A 20,072-nucleotide genomic window follows, 5' to 3' on the forward strand; every position below is an offset into this window, starting at 1 on the left:
TGAAATTGAGGGAGCATCAGGCCTCCTTTTGTTGGAGTATCCTGTCTGGGAGCTATCTGGAGCCTCTCACCTCAATGCAATGGAGGGGAAACAAAGGCACACAGCTTAGAATTTCACAGGTAGTTAAGAGAGGCAAGCTTTGTCAGATGTGTTGGTCTGTCCCAATATTTACACAAATAATTTAAATGCCACAATTTTGTTTTATTTCTTTGATAGCGCTGTAGCACTACTCATCCAAATGCAGGAGGTCAGAGCACTTTACAGCACAGATCATTTACCAGGCACACAAAGATCTCTGCATCAGGTGTCTTAACACCATGATACATCTTAAAAAACTGCAGACTTTTCAGTCCATTAAGCAGAACAGATTTACTGCCACATGTCTCCTTGTTGCCAATTTTTTTGTGGCCAGGTTTTAAAATATAAATGTTTTAAGTTGAGGCCCCTATTTTGCATCGGGGTTTCATCACTTTTTTGACACATCCCGACACAAAATCTCATTTGTTAAATATTGTAATGCACTAAAATTTACTCATGCTAGACCTGCTAAACAGATGATGAGGTCTTAAGATGTAATGCCACTTCTTGTGATGTCACTTCCTGTGAGGTCATATGTGATGTTATGCGCCATGAGGCCACACGCCGTGAAGTCATGCATCATGATGTCACATGCATACTGCCTAACTTGGTTAGCCCCACCACTTCTGTTTTTTGGGTCTAGTGCACCGTTCCTAGGTAGACCCGGGACACCAAAATGTTGTAACCACGGTTGCTCTGTGCTGAAATTAAGGTGTTTTAGGATGGAAGTGCTTCCAGCCTGGATCCCCCGGTCCCTCCCTGCATTCAGTCGCTAATTTGTTAACTTTTGCCTGAGTGGGTGAGACCATCATGCACGTTCCCAGAAGAGATTCCTGTTTGCGCGGACGCGACCACACAGCATGGATCTGAGGGGGCAGCTGGAGTACACCCCCGTGTGTGAGTTTCTGCAGCCTTCTCTACTGTGGCTTTCTGAGACTGGTGCTGTGGTCGCAGCATTGAAGGGACAGCACTTTTACCAGTCTCCGTCTGCGGGGAGATACTCACCAGGCCAGCCCTGCACAAGAGGTTCTGTTATGACCATTAAAGTTGGGGGGTGGGGGTTTCCACTCCATCTGTGTGAAAGCTATAGAAGAACTGTGTTTATGGCGGAGAGTGACTGTGAAGCCAGTGTGTGTGATTGTCAAGATGCAGGAGGGACCCTGTTATGGGAACACAAGAGAGGGCCTTGGGTGGGCTTTGTTGGGTTTCTGTTAGCCTAACTGCCTGCATTGTACCCTTCTTTTCCCCGACCAGGGAGTATCACTGTAGAGACCATCAGTATCCTGTGGGAGGTGAAGGATAGCCAGGACTTTAGGGACTTTCCAGAGTTCCAAAATTCCCTGAAGACCTGGCTATTCGGCTAATCTGCTGGACCCTGCCAGCGCCTGGATACCCTAGTGGGTGACAAGTACCACTCTACTAATCTACTGATTGGTTGATTGATTAATTGATTGAATGATACCACATCTCTCCTTCTGTGTCTACCTTCAGGTTCTCCTGCCAGAGGGCTCCTAGACCCGCCCCTTTTCCTGCTTCAGTGCCTCAAGGGATTGAGGGTGGCGCATAGTGCCAATAAAGAATAGCGCCTAGGTTGGCTCAAACCACCCCAAGGGAAGCCTCAAAGTGTCCAGGACTCTGGCAAGAGTTTGTTGTATCATGGCTTTGTGAAGTCTGATTGAAAGTCCCCAAAATTCAAAGATGGGACTAGATCTGATTGGTCGCCCTTTGGGATAAATACTGGTACCTGTCCTGCTCAGTTTGCCAAGATTCTTTGGCAATTGGAGTCGTGCCAGTGTGGCCGAAAGGATTGTTGTGTGCCAACGTCAGGCTCTGCTGCCTGATTTTACACTTTCCAGACTGGGACCTACTCTGGGTCAGACATCAGCCTAAACACTGGCTGGCGGTCCTGGGAGGAGAAGAGGCCAGCTGTCTGTCGAAATGGGTGCTGGGTGCTGGAGGCGCCCTCTAAGGATAGTCTGCCTAGCAGGGCACACCAAGAGCCAGCCTGCCTCAGGACCTTCTGGGAGCTGTGTGGAACTGGAACTACCAACATAAATCAAACTTTCCTGGAGCCCAGATGAACGGTGGGGCCCTATGTCCCTAACCGCTCCAGTGTGTACCCCCTGCTTACTTCAGCTGTCACTTATATCCATGAGGCAGCACTGCATCACTGCACCGAGCTGGACACTGTGGACTATACTCACCTGTAGAGTGTCCACGAGGCATCACTACCTCACTGTACAGAAATGGACACTGGAGACCATGCAGACCTTTGGAGTGTCCACGAGGCAGCACTGCATCACTGTACCGAGCTGGACACTGTGGCCATGCTGACATGTAAAGTGTCCTCGAGGCAGCACTAACTCACTGCACAGAACTGGACACTGGAGACCATGCTGACCTTTGGAGTGTCCACAAGGCAGCACTGCGTCATTGTACAGAGCTGGACACTGCAGTCCATGCTGACCTGTAGAGTGTCCACGATGCACCACTACCTCACTGTACAGAAATGGACACTGGAGACCATGCTGACCTGTAGAGTGTCCACGAGGCAGCACTGCATCACTGTACAGAACTGGACACTGGAGATCATGCTCACCTGTAAAGTGTGAGAGAGGCAGGACTATCTCATTTTACAGAGCTGGACTCTGGGGGTCAATGCTGACCTGTAAAGACACCATGAGGCAGCAGTAGCTCACCGGACAGAGCTGGAAACTGCAGACTATGCTGACCTGTAAAGTGTTGACGAGGCATCACTGCATGATGGTACAGAGCTGGACACTGGAGACCATGCAGACCTTTAGAGTGTCCACGAGGCAGCACTGCATCACTGTACCGAGCTGGACACTGTGGACTATACTGGCCTGTAGATTCTTGAAGAGGCAGCATGATCTCAATGTACAGAGTCGGGCACTGCAGACCATACTGATCTTTAGAGTGTCCACGCGGCAGCACTGCATCACTGTAGAGAGCTGGACACTACAGGCCATGCTGACCCGTAGAGTGTCCTCGGGGCACCACTGCATCACTGTACAGAGCTAGACCTTTCAGGCCATGCTGACATGTACTGGATCGATGAGTCAGCACTGTATCACTGTACAGAGCTGGACACTGCAGACCATGCTGACCTGTAGAGTATCCATGAGGCAACACTGGATCACTGTAGAGAGCTGGACACTGCAGCCAATGCTGACCTGTAGGGTATCAATGAGGCAGCACTGGATCACTGTACAGAGCTGGACACTGCAGGCCATGCTGACATTTACAATATCCACGAGGCAGCACTGCATCACGGTACAGAGCCGGACTCTGCTGACCTTAAGATTGTCCACCAGGCAGCACTGCATCACTGTAAAGAGCTGGACACTGCAGCCCATGCTGTCCTGTAGAGTGTCCACGTGGCAGCACTGCATCACTGTAGAGAGCTGGACACTGCAGCCCATGCTGACCTGTCGAGTATCCTCGAGGTATCACTGCATCACTGCATCACTGTACAGAGCTGGACACTGTGGCCCATGCTGACATTTACAATATCCACGAGGCAGCACTGCATCACGGTACAGAGCCGGACTCTGCTGACCTTAAGATTGTCCACCAGGCAGCACTGCATCACTGTAAAGAGCTGGACACTGCAGCCCATGCTGTCCTGTAGAGTGTCCACGTGGCAGCACTGCATCACTGTAGAGAGCTGGACACTGCAGCCCATGCTGACCTGTCGAGTATCCTCGAGGTATCACTGCATCACTGCATCACTGTACAGAGCTGGACACTGCAGACCATGCTGACCTGTCGAGTATCCTCGAGGTATCACTGCATCACTGCATCACTGCATCACTGTACAGAGCTGGACACTGTGGCCCATGCTGACATTTACAATATCCACGAGGCAGCACTGCATCAAGGTACAGAGCCGGACTCTGCTGACCTTAAGATTGTCCACCAGGCAGCACTGCATCACTGTAGAGAGCTGGACACTGCAGCCCATGCTGACCTGTCGAGTATCCTCGAGGTATCACTGCATCACTGCATCACTGCATCACTGTACAGAGCTGGACACTGTGGCCCATGCTGACATTTACAATATCCACGAGGCAGCACTGCATCAAGGTACAGAGCCGGACTCTGCTGACTTTAAGATTGTCCACCAGGCAGCACTGCATCACTGTAAAGAGCTGGACACTGCAGCCCATGCTGTCCTGTAGAGTGTCCACGTGGCAGCACTGCATCACTGTAGAGAGCTGGACACTGCAGCCCATGCTGACCTGTCGAGTATCCTCGAGGTATCACTGCATCACTGCATCACTGTACAGAGCTGGACACTGTGGCCCATCCTGACATTTACAATATCCACGAGGCAGCACTGCATCACGGTACAGAGCCGGACACTGCTGACCTTAAGATTGTCCACCAGGCAGCACTGCATCACTGTAGAGAGCTGGACACTGCAGCCCATGCTGTCCTGTAGAGTGTCCACGTGGCAGCACTGCATCACTGTAGAGAGCTGGACACTGCAGCCCATGCTGACCTGTCGAGTATCCTCGAGGTATCACTGCACCACTGCATCACTGCATCACTGCATCACTGTACAGAGCTGGACACTGTGGCCCATGCTGACATTTACAATATCCACGAGGCAGCACTGCATCAAGGTACAGAGCCGGACTCTGCTGACCTTAAGATTGTCCACCAGGCAGCACTGCATCACTGTAGAGAGCTGGACACTGCAGGCCATGCTGACCTGTCGAGTATCCTCGAGGTATCACTGCATCACTGTAGAGAGCTGGACACTGCAGCCCATGCTGACCTGTCGAGTATCCTCGAGGTATCACTGCATCACTGCATCACTGCATCACGGTACAGAGCCGGACTCTGCTGACCTTAAGATTGTCCACCAGGCAGCACTGCATCACTGTACAGAGTTAAACGCTGCAGAGCATGTTGAATTGTCTGCAGAGCGCTCATCACTGCAAGATCAGATTAGAGTCACCTTTTTAAGGTGGAGGGCTCAAGCGCCTTGACCTGTTGTAAGTATTGTGGGCTTTTAACTGCGCCCACGTCACGCCCATCACTTTCACTGGTTCATGGGCTTGCCTTCCAAAAATCCTTTGTTATCATTGGTAAACGCTTTACGTTTGTCCCTCCTAGGGGCGGTTTTGTTACCGCCTTGGACGCTGCCCCTGTTACATGGATAATTGCACGTCTGCTGATATGTTTCACTGCGGGTGAAGTTATTTTTCCTCTTGTGTCTCTCCTTCGCGCTCATGGCGGCCGTGGCGCTTTGAAATGTATGGTTTTGAATTTGTAGACAGAGTGAAACCCGCTGAGAAATCCTCAACACAAAAGGGGCATGTGGCTGTGTAATGAATGTGTGTTGTGTCTCTTGCGACTTTTCATTATCACCGTCGACTATCTGATATACGAACGCAGCGGTGTCAACCTCACAGACTTTCAAGCTCTTTACCTAGTGCCTAGAAACACGGCTCTGTGCCCTGATACCTACTGTCTCCCACAGAACAACAGGACTGAGTTCGGGAAACTTATTTAAGTTCAACAACTGTGCTGGACACTAGGAAGAGCGGGCTGGGAGGAGGGAGGGAGGAGAGAGAGAGAGGTGGAAAAGAAAGGAGGAAGACAAAGTGGATGAGAGCGAGGGCAACCAACGAGATGGAAGAGAGAAGAAAAGATCTGCAAGAGAGAGGAAGGAAGTGTGATTGGGAAGAGAGGGAAGGGTGAGGGAGGGAGGGTGGCTGCGGACGCTAAAAGTCCTTCCTTCTAACAAGCCAGCCGAAAGCATATCTGATGAAATGGCGCCACCATGTGGACCTTGAGAACACATTCGTGAATTGCCAAAAGAAACCACCCCTTCAGCCTTGAATAAAACCAAAGACAGAGATATACAGCGTGAAAGAATATATAGCTGGCACCCATGCAACAGATCCAACGAGAAGGCTGCAGAAGATCAAATCCGAGGTGACAGTATAACGCACTCATAGCTCTGAGATAAAGCTGAAACACACCTAGCCTCAGGTGACAGTATAACACACTCAGATCCCTGAGATAAAGCTGGAACACACCTGGCCTCAGGTGACAGTATAACACAATAAGATAAAGCTGAAAGACGCCTGGCCTCAGGTGACAGTATAACGCACTCAGAGCCCTGAGATAAAACTGAAACACACCTGGCCTCAGGTGACAGTATAACGCACTCAGAGCCCTGAGATAAAGCTGGAACACACCTGGCCTCAGGTGACAGTATAACACACTAAGATAAAGCTGAAAGACGCCTGGCCTCAGGTGACAGTATAACTCACTCACAGCCCTGAGATAAAACTGAAACACGCCTGACCTCAAGTGACAGTATAACACACTAAGAGCACTGAGATAAAGCTGAAACACACCTGGCCTCAGGTGACTGTATAACACACTCAGAACACTGAGATAAAGCTGAAACACACCTGGCCTCAGGTGAGGGTATAACACACTCAGAACACTGAGATACAGCTGAAACACACCTGGCCTCAGGGGACGGTATAACACACTCAGAACACTGAGATAAAGCTGAAACACACCTGGCCTCATTTGACGGTATAACAGACTCAGAGCCCTGAGATAAAGCTGAAACACAACTGGTCTCAGGTGACAGCATAACACACTCAGAGCCCTGATATAAAGCTGAAACACACCTGTCCTCAGGTGACAATATAACACACTCAGGGCCCTGAGATAAAGCTGAAACACACCTGGCCTCAGGTGACAGTATAACACACTCAGAGCCCTGAGATAAAGCTGAAACACAACTGGTCTCAGGTGACAGCATAACACAGTTAGATAAAGCTGAAACACGCCTGGCCTCAGGTGACAGTAATTAAGAGCACTGCGATAACGCTGAAACACACCTGTCCTCGGGTGTCAGTATAACACACTCAGAGCTTTGAGATAAAGCTGAAACACACCTAGCCTCAGTTGACAGTATAACACACTAACAGCACTGAGATGAAGCTGAAACACACCTGTCCTCGGTGACAGTACAACACACTCAGAGCTTGGAGATAAAGCTGAAACATATCTGTCCCTGGGTGAGAGTAGAACACAATAAGAGCACTGAGACAAACCTGAAACACGCCTGGCCTCAGGTGACGGTATAACACACTCAGAACACTGAGATAAAGCTGAAACACACCTGACCTCAGGTGACAGTATAACACACTCAGAGCCCTGAGATAAAGCTGAAACACACCTGGCCTCAGGTGACAGTATAACACACTAAGATAAAGCTGAAAGACGCCTGGCCTCAGGAGACAGTATAACGCACTCAGAGCCCTGAGATAAAACTGAAACACACCTGGCCTCAGGTGACAGTATAACACACTAAGATAAAGCTGAAAGACGCCTGGCCTCAGGTGACAGTATAACGCACTCAGAGCCCTGAGATAAAACTGAAACACGCCTGGCCTCAAGTGAAAGTATAACACACTAAGAGCACTGAGATAAAGCTGAAACACACCTGGCCTCAGGTGACAGTATAACACACTCAGAGCCCTGAGATAAAGCTGAAACACACCTGGCCTCAGGTGACAGTATAACACACTAAGATAAAGCTGAAAGACGCCTGGCCTCAGGTGACAGTATAACGCACTCAGAGCCCTGAGATAAAACTGAAACACGCCTGGCCTCAAGTGAAAGTATAACACACTAAGAGCACTGAGATAAAGCTGAAACACACCTGGCCTCAGGTGACAGTATAACACACTCAGAGCCCTGAGATAAAGCTGAAACACACCTGGCCTCAGGTGACAGTATAACACACTAAGATAAAGCTGAAAGACGCCTGGCCTCAGGTGACAGTATAACGCACTCAGAGCCCTGAGATAAAACTGAAACACGCCTGGCCTCAAGTGACAGTATAACACACTAAGAGCACTGAGATAAAGCTGAAACACACCTGGCCTCAGGTGACAGTATAACACACTCAGAACACTGAGATAAAGCTGAAACACACCTGGCCTCAGGTGACGGTATAACACACTCAGAACACTGAGATAAAGCTGAAACACACCTGGCCTCAGGTGACGGTATAACACACTCAGAACACTGAGATAAAGCTGAAACACACCTGGCCTCAGGTGACGGTATAACACACTCAGAGCCCTGAGATAAAGCTGAAACACAACTGGTCTCAGGTGATGTAGGAGGCTGGACTGGCTTGTAGTGAGTACCAAGGGGTACTTACACCTTGCACCAGGCCCAGGTATCCCTTATTAGTGTAGAGGGTGTCTAGCAGCTTAGGTTGATAGATAATGGTAGCTTAGCAGAGCAGCTTAGGCTGAACTAGGAGACGAGTGAAGCTCCTACAGTACCACTAGTGTCATATGCACAATATCATAAGAAAACACAATACACAGATATACTAAAAATAAAGGTACTTTATTTTTATGACAATATGCCAAAAGTATCTCAGTGAGTACCCTCAGTATGAGGATAGTAAATATACACAAGATATATGTACACAATACCAAAAATATGCAATATAGTATTAGAAAACAGTGCAAACAATGTATAGTTACAATAGGATGCAATGGGGACACATAGGGATAGGGGCAACACAAACCATATACTCCAAAAGTGGAATGCGAACCACAAATGGACCCCAAACCTATGTGACCTTGTAGAGGGTCGCTGGGACTGTAAGAAAACAGTGAGGGTTAGAAAAATAGCCCACCCCAAGACCCTGAAAAGTGAGTGCAAAGTGCACTAAAGTTCCCCAAAGAGCACAGAAGTCGTGATAGGGGAATTCTGCAGGAAAGACCAAAACCAGCAATGCAACAACAATGGATTTCCAGACGAGGGTACCTGTGGAACAAGGGGACCAAGTCCAAAAGTCACGACCAAGTCGAGAGTGGGCAGATGCCCAGGAAATGCCAGCTGTGGGTGCAAAGAAGCTGCTACAAGGCAGTAGAAGCTGAGGATTCTGCAGGAACGACAAGGGCTAGAAACTTCCTCTTTGGAGGATGGATGTCCCACGCCGTGGAGAGTTGTGCAGAAGTGTTTTCCTGAAGAAAGACTGCAAACAAGCCTTGCTAGCTACAAGTCGTGCGGTTAGGATTTTTGGATGCTGCTGTGGCCCAGGAGGGACCAGGATGTCGCCAATTGCGTCAGGGGACAGAGGGGGTGCCCAGCAAGACAAGGAGCCCTCTCAGAAGCAGGCAGCACCCGCAGAAGTGCCAGAACAGGCACTACGAAGTGGAGTGAAACGGTGCTCACCCGAAGTTACACAAAGGAGTCCCACGCCGCCGGAGGACAACTCAGGAGGTCGTGCAATGCAGGTTAGAGTGCCGTGGACCCCGGCTTGGCTGTGCACAAAGGATTCCCTCGGAAGGTGCACAGGAGCCGGAGTAGCTGCAAAAGACGCGGTTCCCAGCAATGCAGTCTGGCGTGGGGAGGCAAGGACTTACCTCCACCAAACTTGGACTGAAGAGTCACTGGACTGTGGGAGTCACTTGGACAGAGTTGCTGGATTCAAGGGACCTCGCTCGTCGTGCTGAGAGGAGACCCAGAGGACCGGTGATGCAGTTCTTTGGTGCCTGCGGTTGCAGGGGGACGATTCCGTCGACCCACGGGAGATTTCTTCAGAGCTTCTAGTGCAGAGAGGAGGCAGACTACCCCCACAGCATGCACCACCAGGAAAGCAGTCGAGAAGGCGGCAGGATCAGCGTTACAGAGTTGCAGTAGTCGTCTTCGCTACTTTGTTGCAGTTTTGCAGGCTTCCAGCGCGGTCAGCAGTCGATTCCTTGGCAGAAGGTGAAGAGAGAGATGCAGAGGAACTCTGATGAGCTCTGTTATCTAAGGAAATCCCCAACGCAGAGACCCTAAATAGCCAGAAAAGAGGGTTTGGCTACTTAGGAGAGAAGATAGGCTAGCAACACCTAAAGGAGCCTATCAGGAAGGAGTCTCTGACGTTACCTGCTGGCCCTGGCCACTCAGAGCAGTCCAGTGTGCCAGCAGCACCTCTGTTTCCAAGATGGCAGAGGTCTGGAGCACACTGGAGGAGCTCTGGGCACCTCCCAGGGGAGGTGCAGGTCAGGGGAGTGATCACTCCCCTTTCCTTTGTCCAGTTTCGCGCCAGAGCAGGGCTGAGGGGGTCCCTGAACCGGTGTAGACTGGCTTATGCAGAAATGGGCACCATCTGTGCCCATGAAAGCATTTCCAGAGGCTGGGGGAGGATACTCCTCCCCTGCCTTAACACCTTTTTCCAAAGGGAGAGGGTGTAACACCCTCTCTCTGAGGAAGTCCTTTGTTCTGCCATCCTGGGCCAAGCCTGGCTGGACCCCAGGAGGGCAGAAACCTGTCTGAGGGGTTGGCAGCAGCAGCAGCTGCAGTGAAACCCCTGAAAAGGCAGTTTGGCAGTACCCGGGTCTGTGCTACAGACCCGTGGGATCATGGGATTGTGCCAACAATGCCAGGATGGCATAGAGGGGGCAATTCCATGATCTTAGACATGTTACATGGCCATATTCGGAGTTACCATTGTGAAGCTACATATAGGTAGTGACCTATATGTAGTGCACGCGTGTAATGGTGTCCCCGCACTCACAAAGTCCGGGGAATTGGCCCTGAACCATGTGGGGGCACCTTGGCTAGTTCCAGGGTGCCCACACACTAAGTAACTTAGTACCCAACCTTTACCAAGTAAAGGTTAGACATATAGGTGACTTATAAGTTACTTAAGTGCAGTGTAAAATGGCTGTGAAATAACGTGGACGTTATTTCACTCAGGCTGCAGTGGCAGGCCTGTGTAAGAATTGTCAGAGCTCCCTATGGGTGGCAAAAGAAATGCTGCAGCCCATAGGGATCTCCTGGAACCCCAATACCCTGGGTACCTCAGTACCATATACTAGGGAATTATAAGGGTGTTCCAGTATGCCAATATAAATTGGTGAAATTGGTCACTAGCTTGTTAGTGACAATTTGTAAAGAGAGAGCATAACCACTGAGGTTCTGGTTAGCAGACCCTCAGTGAGACAGTTAGGCATCACACAGGGAACACATACCTATAGGTCACAAACTTATGAGCACTGGGGTCCTGACTAGCAGGGTCCCAGTGACACATAACAAACATACTAAAAACATAGGGTTTTCACTATGAGCACTGGGCCCTGGCTAGCAGGATACCAGTGAGACAGTGAAAACACCCTGACATACACTCACAAACAGGCCAAAAGTGGGGGTAACAAGGCTAGAAAGAGGCTACTTTCTCACAGGTGACAGCATAACACACTTAGATAAAGCTGAAACACGCCTGGCCTCAGGTGACAGTATAATACATTAAGAGCACTGAGATAACGCTGAAACACACCTGTCCTCGGGTGTCAGTATAACACACTCAGAGCTTTGAGATAAAGCTGAAACACACCTAGCCTCAGTTGACAGTATAACACACTAACAGCACTGAGATGAAGCTGAAACACACCTGTCCTCGGTGACAGTACAACACACTCCGAGCTTGGAGATAAAGCTGAAACATATCTGTCCCTGGGTGAGAGTAGAACACAATAAGAGCACTGAGACAAACCTGAAACACGCCTGGCCTCAGGTGACGGTATAACACACTCAGAACACTGAGATAAAGCTGAAACACACCTGGCCTCAGGTGACAATATAACACACTAAGATAAAGCTGAAAGACGCCTGGCCTCAGGTGACAGTACAACACACTCAGAGCCCTGAGATAAAGCTGAAACACGCCTGGCCTCAGGTGACAGTACAACACACTCAGAGCCCTGAGATAAAGCTGAAACACACCTGGCCTCAGGTGACAGTACAACACACTCAGGGCCCTGAGATAAAGCTGAAACACACCTGGCCTCAGGTGACAGTACAACACACTCAGAGCCCTGAGATAAAGCTGAAACACACCTGGCCTCAGGTGACAGTACAACACACTCAGAGCCCTGAGATAGAGCTGAAACATATCTGGCCTCAGTTGACGGTATAACACACTAAGAACACTGAGATGAAGCTGAAAAATACTTGGCCTCAGGTGACAGTATAACACACTAAGGGCCTGATTTAAGGAAAGTGGCGCTGCACTCAGTGCAGCGCCATTTTCCTTGCACTCCTTAGCGCCCCCCCAACACCACCATGTGTGCGCGGTATCTAAGATATGATGAACCATGGAGGTAGTTAGGGAACGAGCGTCAAACATTTTGACACTAGTTCAGAGCTTTGAAGGATTAGCGTCATAAATTTTGACACTAATCCTGCAAAGCCCATTATAAGCAATGGTGTGCCTCCTTTTAACTCTTGCTCTGAGCAGGAGTTAAAAGTGACGAAAAAAATGACGCAAAGAAATCTCTTAGATTTCTTTGCGCCAATTGTTCAGCCCACCTAACGGGGGAACGCCCCCTTTGCATACATTATACCTGGCACATGCATAATGTAGCGCAAGGGGTTACAAAGTGGCGAAATGCATACATTGCACGACTTTGTAAATATGGCAATTCGATTTTGGCTTTGTTGGGCCACATTAGCGTAAAAAAAGAATGACACTAATGTGGCGCAAGGAGGCACTAGGGTCTCTTAAATCTGCCCTAAGGACACTGAGATCAAGCTGAAACATTCCTGGCCTCAGGTGACAGTATAACACACTCACAGCCCTGCGACAAAGCTGAAACATACCTGGTCTCAGGTGACAGTATAATACTTAGAGGTCTGAGATAAGGCTGCGGAATATATGGCCTCAGGTGACTGTAACAGTCAGATCCCTGAGATAAGCTGCAGAATTCATTCCTGCAAAGTGAGCTAATGAAGTTCCTTCAGGACTGGGGTGATGTGATTATATTTCTTCAGGCCCTGGATGGGATATGCTGCAGCATGTAGGATGCCATTAAGAGTTGCCAGTGTGGGTGCTAGGAAGCCACGGAGCAGGGCATTACCATCACCCAGAAGCAAGACCAAAAGGGCTTGAACTCTGGAAGAATTGTTTTGACTTCTTCAGAAGAGAAAGCTGGCTCTAAGCAGTCTTTGTTTTTTGTCAGTGTGTCCTGAAGGGTGAGGTTGGTTTCAGGGGTGAATGCAAGTGACCTGGCATTCAGTAAACGAAGAGGTTCCAAAACATATAGGTTCACATTATTGAGTTTGGTTTCTTGTTGTTGGCAAATAACAAGAATTCTGACTTTGCTGTGTTGAACTTCAGGGGCCGTATCACAAATAGAGTGCATTTTTCTTGTTTGCACCAGGTGCACCTTTTGAAAGGTGCTCGGTGCAAACAAGGAGAATGCGCTGTAATAGGATGAATGTGCTGCCCCCAGGACAGCCGCAAACGTTTGCTGCCCTGGGGACAGCGCATTTATGTGAAAAACAGAGCAGCTGCTTCGAAGTCGCTCCGTAAGTGGGATTAGAGATTCCCTTGCAGGTGAGTGCAGTGATTGACTGCACCCACCTGAAAAGGGATGCCTGGGGGTCACATGGAATCCCTTTCCCCCACTCCAGAGGGCTGCCATCAGGAGGCGCACTGACAGTCCGCCACCTCTTAGGTGACGTACTGTCAGCACACCTCCTGACAGCTTATTTGCCTCTGCGTCCACATGCCACGCCCCCATGCAAATGAGGGAATGCCCTCTGGTAATAGCGCTGGTGCTTTATGTGTTCTAGCGCTATCGGTATTACAGAAGGGGATGCACACGCATCTGTGGCCCCTTCTGTAATACCAAAGTGCCCTGGGGGTGCGCAAAGTAGGCACAAACGCCCATTGTGCCCCTGGGGCACTTTCACAATACGGCCCCTGGTAGGCATTAGTTATCCAGGTTGCTGTGATGTGCAGACGTTATTTGAGGTGTTGAATGTCTAAAGCAGTGGAGACATTCAAGCAGCGTTGTGTATCATCAGCATATTGGTGAATCTTGATGTTGTTATCTGTGAGTAGGGCACCGAGCAGCTCTATGTAAAGGTTGAAGATGGCAGAAGACAGAATAGAACCCTGAGGGACTCTACATGTGAAAAGTATTTGTTGGGGGCCTGGAGGTGCCCATATGTACAAGCTAGTGTTGGTTGAAAAGGTAAGAGGAGAACCAATGAAGGACTTTGACATTGAATCTCCTTCAAACCTCCAGGATGTGTATGAGGGTGGGACAGTCGATTGTGCTGAAGGCAGCTGAGAGGTCCAGGACTATCAGGAGGCAGGGGCTATCTTTGTCTGTGGTCAGGAGGACATCATCTTTGATGTGTAGGTAAAGTTTCCAGGCTGTAGTGTGACCTAAAGCTACACTGGTATTTATGCAGGAGATGGTTAGCATTGATGTGATCTTGGAGCTGAACATAGACTGCTTTTCGGAAGTTTAAATTGAGAATGGAAAAAGTGAACATGTAATTTCTTAAGTCAGCAGTGGATAAAGGGGCTCTTGTTTATTTGTGGCAGGCTGGAAACTGTATATCCCCCCAGAGCCTCAACATCTTTCTCCCTCCCCCACTCCCAGGAGACAAGGTATACCTTCTTTGAGCGAGCCCGAGATGGACATCTCAACGCACTGGGCCTCTCCTGCACTGCACCGCACGGCGGGTAAGTTGTGGCCGCCGCAGAGGTTAGGTTCACCATTGCACACCAAGCAGTCCAGCTCACCAGGCACGTCGATGTCTTCGGCTGAAAGAGATGGGAGAGATTTAAGTAAGGATTGCACTGGATTCCTGAAGGCTGTAGTCCATCATGATGGAGGTGTATACAACAGGGGGTCAATCTCTCCACGCCATGCAAACATACCACCTCGAAAGTGGGCCTCAGCTCTCCACCCGCCCTAAAGGGAGACAAAGCTGCAAGGTACCGTCATCAAGTCGAGCACCATCAGGCAAGCCTGGTTCTTCAGCCACCATCATTTTGCATTCTGCAGTAAAATGACCCAAGATGCATGTGGTAACTATGTTGCCAGAACTTGCTAACAGTGTCACACATGACATGGGATCAGGTGGAAGCTAAAAGCATTATCAGAGACAACAGGGCTGGAATTGTGTTCACACTCAAAAGCCTCTGGGTGTTGAGAACGAAGCTTCACTTCATGTTTGTTTTTTTATAAAATCGTTATGGGTAAGTGTTTCATAATAATTCATGAAGGTATTTTCTGCTGTAAACCCTGTAAGGTCAGCGAACTTAGGGCCTGATTCTCAAAGGTAAACTTACACTTTTTGTAAATGTATGCTTTCAGTGAATTTCACAAATTATGTGCTAAGATTTACAACTCCGCATGTCATCTTTTTATGTGCTGAGATCTCCAGATACTTCTGTGTGAGAAGACTCCAGAGTCAGACTGAGATCTCCACACATAAAAATCTAGGCATGCAAAGTGGTAAAACTCCACACAGAGGCCCAGATTTATCATTTTGTCACAGCGCACAAAGCTGGGAAATGCACTGTATTTAGGGAAAGGGCAGGATTGTGCTGTATTTAAAATAATATGTCTCATTTCTACATTTGCCTTGTGCTGGCACCATTTTGACAGCGTAGCTGCAATGCAGGCACCATTGGACGATGATGCGAGGGTGTCTGCGTTGTAAACAGAATTGTTTTTGTGCAGGAAGGGGCACCTTCCTGCACCAAACAATGCCCTGAGGCATTTTCCTCTTTCTATGTATGCGTTGCTTTACTCCAGGTTTATAAAGCCACTCGGCCACGCAAGGTGGCCTTGCGCGGCTTCATAAATCTCATTTTTTAGTTGAGTCGCACATGCACCACATTATGTGGTGAAAGTACAATGCAACTGGGCTCCTAAATATGGCCAGCAGTGTTTTAAAGGGTACTGTCTCTTTCACAGGGTGCCAGGGGAGGGACCTGAGTTCATGCGGTCATGTGACCATGGTGTTTCAGTCACGGTCCCATCTGAACAGCGTGATTCTGTACTCATTGCTGTTTTGCGAGGAATGAGTTGCAAAAGCCTGAGTACAGGCTATTACTGTAATCCAGGCATCACAAGCAAAGATCAAGGTGCTATTCAGTGAAAAGTGTAACAGAGTCAGAGTCCCTTCCAGGTGGCTCAGATGGAAACTTTCAGATTTGTAAACTGCATGTATCTGTTGGGAGATGGAAAGATCGCTGCCACGGATCACACACTCACCTCAGCTTGGGTGGGACCCAAGATCCTTTGATCATGAGTGGAAGAGAGAAGATGGGATTACAGGCACAAAGAGGGCTCTGGCCTCATTCGTTCCTTACTCTCCTACAGACGTCTGAGACAGCAAATGTATGTCAATATCTTCATGCAGCGAAAGCTACTCGCAAAGGATCGACGGAGTTGACTGCAAACCCTACTCAGGTCCAGAGAGGCATGTGGGTCGCAGAGCATTTAAATGGACAACTTGGCTACGAGTAGTTAAGAGTGGTCCTCAGGGGGACAAATGCTGCCACGCAGCCATTACAGACATTTGTGGGCTGAATCTAAAGGAGTTTGAGTGGAACTATCAAGCTTTATCCTCCTTGTAGGATTCGGTGCACGGTTGGCCTTGGCTGCAGCTGGGATTCGGGGGTTGCAGCCTTTTTCCTCCACACTTTGGTAGGGGTTTTAGGAGGAAGAGAAGTGGCCAGGGTCTTGCCTGGGTGCTGGACAGAGGGATGGCTGCCTCATTCCCATCGTTGGTCCTCAAGAGAGATAGCCCAGGTTCGGTGATGGAGCCTCATTTGTGACACATCCTTTTTCGCATATTAGGACTTGCACTGCATCCTCTTGTGAACTCACTGAGAGGATGGACATGCCTTAGAGCATCCATCTCTCGCCAACATTATCCATTAAGCTGAGTAATGTAATTCATTCTTGTAGCTGAGATTAGATGATTCTAACACAGCAGTGTAGCACTCTACTCGTCTCCATAGATACCTCGCTTCCTTACTACAGGATTGACTAACGACCCTGTCGATCATGCCTAGCGTGCCTAACATCACACATGTAGATATTTTCTCTGGTAAAGAGAACAGCTTTTGTATGCACACATCACCCACACCCTACAGTCACTGCATATCCTAATATCTTCCCATTCACAAACGCAGCCAATTCAAACTTCCACGCACACAACACAGGACCAGAATACCTGAACAGGCGCATACACTTTCACCAGCCCAGCAGACACTGATGCTCTGCCTCACTCTCATACATTCCCCACATCTGCAAATTCAAAACTGGAGGTCATTCATTCTCTTACATTGCCCCAGTACATGGAACGACCATCACATCAGAGCTGCCTCCTCCTCACTTCAGGAGTTCCACAAAAAGTTGAAACCTTGGCTCTTTGTATAAGCCCCTTGGGGGGCACAAACCTGCTCAAGTGCCTGCATACCCTCTCAGGTGATCAGTGCGCTATACCAGTAAATTTAACAAAACATAACAATCACTACATTATTGACAGTCCTTATCGCATGCATCTAACATACTACCAACATTCCATAAGTGGGTTTTCATCAGACATCAATCAACACCCAACACGAAACAGTACAACCACTGACCTGCATTCCAGATTCACCAACAAATGGTCATCTTCAGACAGCACACACTGCCCCTCACACACCAGAGCCCCCACAAGACACCAAGCAATTGTAGTGAGGATTGTGCTGCAAATCAACTGCAACATCACACATTAAAATACACCCTAGAAATGTGCAGATGAGAGTAGCATAAACATAATCAATCAATCAGGTGTTATTTGTATAGCACAATTTGTCACCCAAGTGGGTATCCAGGCGCTTGCTGCAGGTGTTTATTTGAAAAGCCAGGTTTGCAGTTCCTTTCTGAAGTGGGCCAGCGAGGGTGCCATGTGGAGGTGGAGAATGGGCATTCCAGACTTTGGCGGCGAGGTGGGAGAAGGAGCGTCCTCGGGTGCATATGCATGGTATCTTTGTGAGGGTGATGAGTGCTGAGCTGAGATTTCTGGTCGGTTGGTGGAGGTGAAAGCGGTGGTTCACGTAGGTCGGTCCTTGGTTATGGAAGGCTTTGTGGGCATGGGTCAGGAGCTTGAAGAGGCATCTTTGCTGGATCAGGAGTCAATGGAGGTCTGTCAGGTGCTGGGTGATGTGGGTTCTCTTGGGCAGGTTTAGCATCAGTCTGGACGATGCGTTGTGGATCGTCTGGAGTCTTTGCATGACTTCAGTGGTGTGCCTGCGTAGAGTGCATTGCAGTAGTCTAGTCGGCTGGTGAAGAGGGCCTGCATCACTGTAGCTTTGTTGACCTGGTGTTTCATGGAGAGCTTGCTGTCGAGAATGATGCCGAGGTTGCTGGTGTGATCTTTTGGTATGGGGTGGATCCGAGAACTGGCCACCGGGAGTCATTCCAGAGGGTTAAGTGTCTGCTGAAGATTAGATCCTCCATTTTGTCCATGTTGAGCTTCAGGCAGTTGTCCTTCATCCAGGCAGATATGTTCATCATACAAATATAAAATACCCTAATGTGCACAACATCATATCATGACATCAGCTTGTGGTGTGATCATAAAGTAACAGCAGTAAACTGTGGCTGATCAATAGACAACTGGTCACCCCCTCAATCTGGACATAAACAGCACACTCACCTATACACATATGCCCATATGGCCTTTCCATATCTGCAGGAAGTAGCATCCAGATAAAAAATGGAATCCGTTGCCACAACATTGGTGGTTAGAGCTACAGGGGTGCACATAACACAGCATAACTTCATGGCCCTGATTATAAGTTGCATGAGCCTGGGGTGACCACATGAAACTGGCCATTCCATGGGGATTGTACACTTACCACCTGCTGTGGGGGGTTGGTACTTGCAGGCTTAGGCCTGTGAGTGAGGTGTGGAGTGTGGGCAAATAGGGGTGTTGTGGGAAGTAGAAGAGGGAAACTGAAAATATTTTCCAGCAGGGGAATGTATTCTACTGTCCCCCTTGTCACAAGAAAAAAAGGGAATAAAGTTGGTTACTGCTGCTTCCACCAAAGTCTTCTGCGATTTACCCAGCACCTAAAATCTGGTCAAGCCCACCCACACCTATAAAAAATTAGTGTGAAACACCTAACTACTTGGAATCAGGTGGAGTGGAATTCTGTGTGATAATCAGCCCTCACTCTATTAATGGCCTAGACAGTATGCGCATCAAGGGCCACAAGCTGTAGCTGCATCATTTGTCCCATGGAGTATGTGCATCACTTGTCCTAGAAACAGACTACCTTAGTGGTCGCGGAGAATCTGTGCATCACTGTCCACAGGCAATATTTATACCATTGGCCCCAGGCACTGTGAACACCAGGGGACCCATAAAGTGTGTGTATCTGTAGTCCCAGGCAGTACATCTATCAACTGGTCCACACTTTATGTGCATTAGTAGTAATAGCAAGTATGAGTATCAATGTTCTTGGTTGCTACATACATCAGTGGCCCTACACCTGTATGTATCAACTTTCCAACCAGGAGATGCACCTACAGTCTTAGCGACTTTATGCTTCAGACAGGCCGCATGGCATATGCAACACTGGCCTCAGCTAATATCTGCGGCAATAATCCTAGACATTATTTACAGCAATGGTCCCAAGCAAAATCTGCATTGATTACTACAGACTTATGTGCATCCATTGTCTCAGGCATTAAATACATCAACTGGCCCATGCAATATGTGCTGCAGCAGGACCAAACAGTATATTTATCAGTGATCTGAGAAGCCTTATGCATCAGAGATCCCATGAATTATATCCTTTAGGGGTTCTAGGCAACATATTCATTGATGGTCCCATACAGGCAATATCACATGATCTTCTTCCTCACAGGCAATATAATCTTCAGCTGCCACAGGCAGTATGTGCCCTACTGGCATCAACCACTGTAGTCATCAATGGCCCCAGATCATATATGTATAAATAGCGCACACAATATGGGAATCTGTGGTTGAAAACAATATAGGCTTCAGTAGACCCAAGAAAAATAGCAACCGTGGCCTCAGACATTATGGATCCAGGCATTCAGGCAGGACGTCCATTAATTGTTGAACACATTGGCCCGCCTGGATTTTCT

General features: G+C 48.7%; 1 protein-coding gene across 2 annotated transcripts in view; it reads right to left on the reverse strand.

Moving 5' to 3' along the window:
• The window catches only part of LOC138246624 (urokinase plasminogen activator surface receptor-like), a 62,365-nt gene that overhangs the window by 25,782 nt on the left and 16,511 nt on the right, over nt 1-20,072 (reverse strand). For both annotated transcript variants that reach the window (XM_069201333.1, XM_069201334.1), the window contains one exon: nt 14,564-14,713. In XM_069201333.1, coding sequence (XP_069057434.1) covers nt 14,564-14,713 — 150 coding nt within the window. The remainder of the gene's footprint in view (nt 1-14,563; nt 14,714-20,072) is intronic.

The sequence above is a fragment of the Pleurodeles waltl genome, chromosome 7 (assembly GCF_031143425.1).
Source record: "Pleurodeles waltl isolate 20211129_DDA chromosome 7, aPleWal1.hap1.20221129, whole genome shotgun sequence".
NCBI classification, from domain to species: domain Eukaryota; kingdom Metazoa; phylum Chordata; class Amphibia; order Caudata; family Salamandridae; genus Pleurodeles; species Pleurodeles waltl.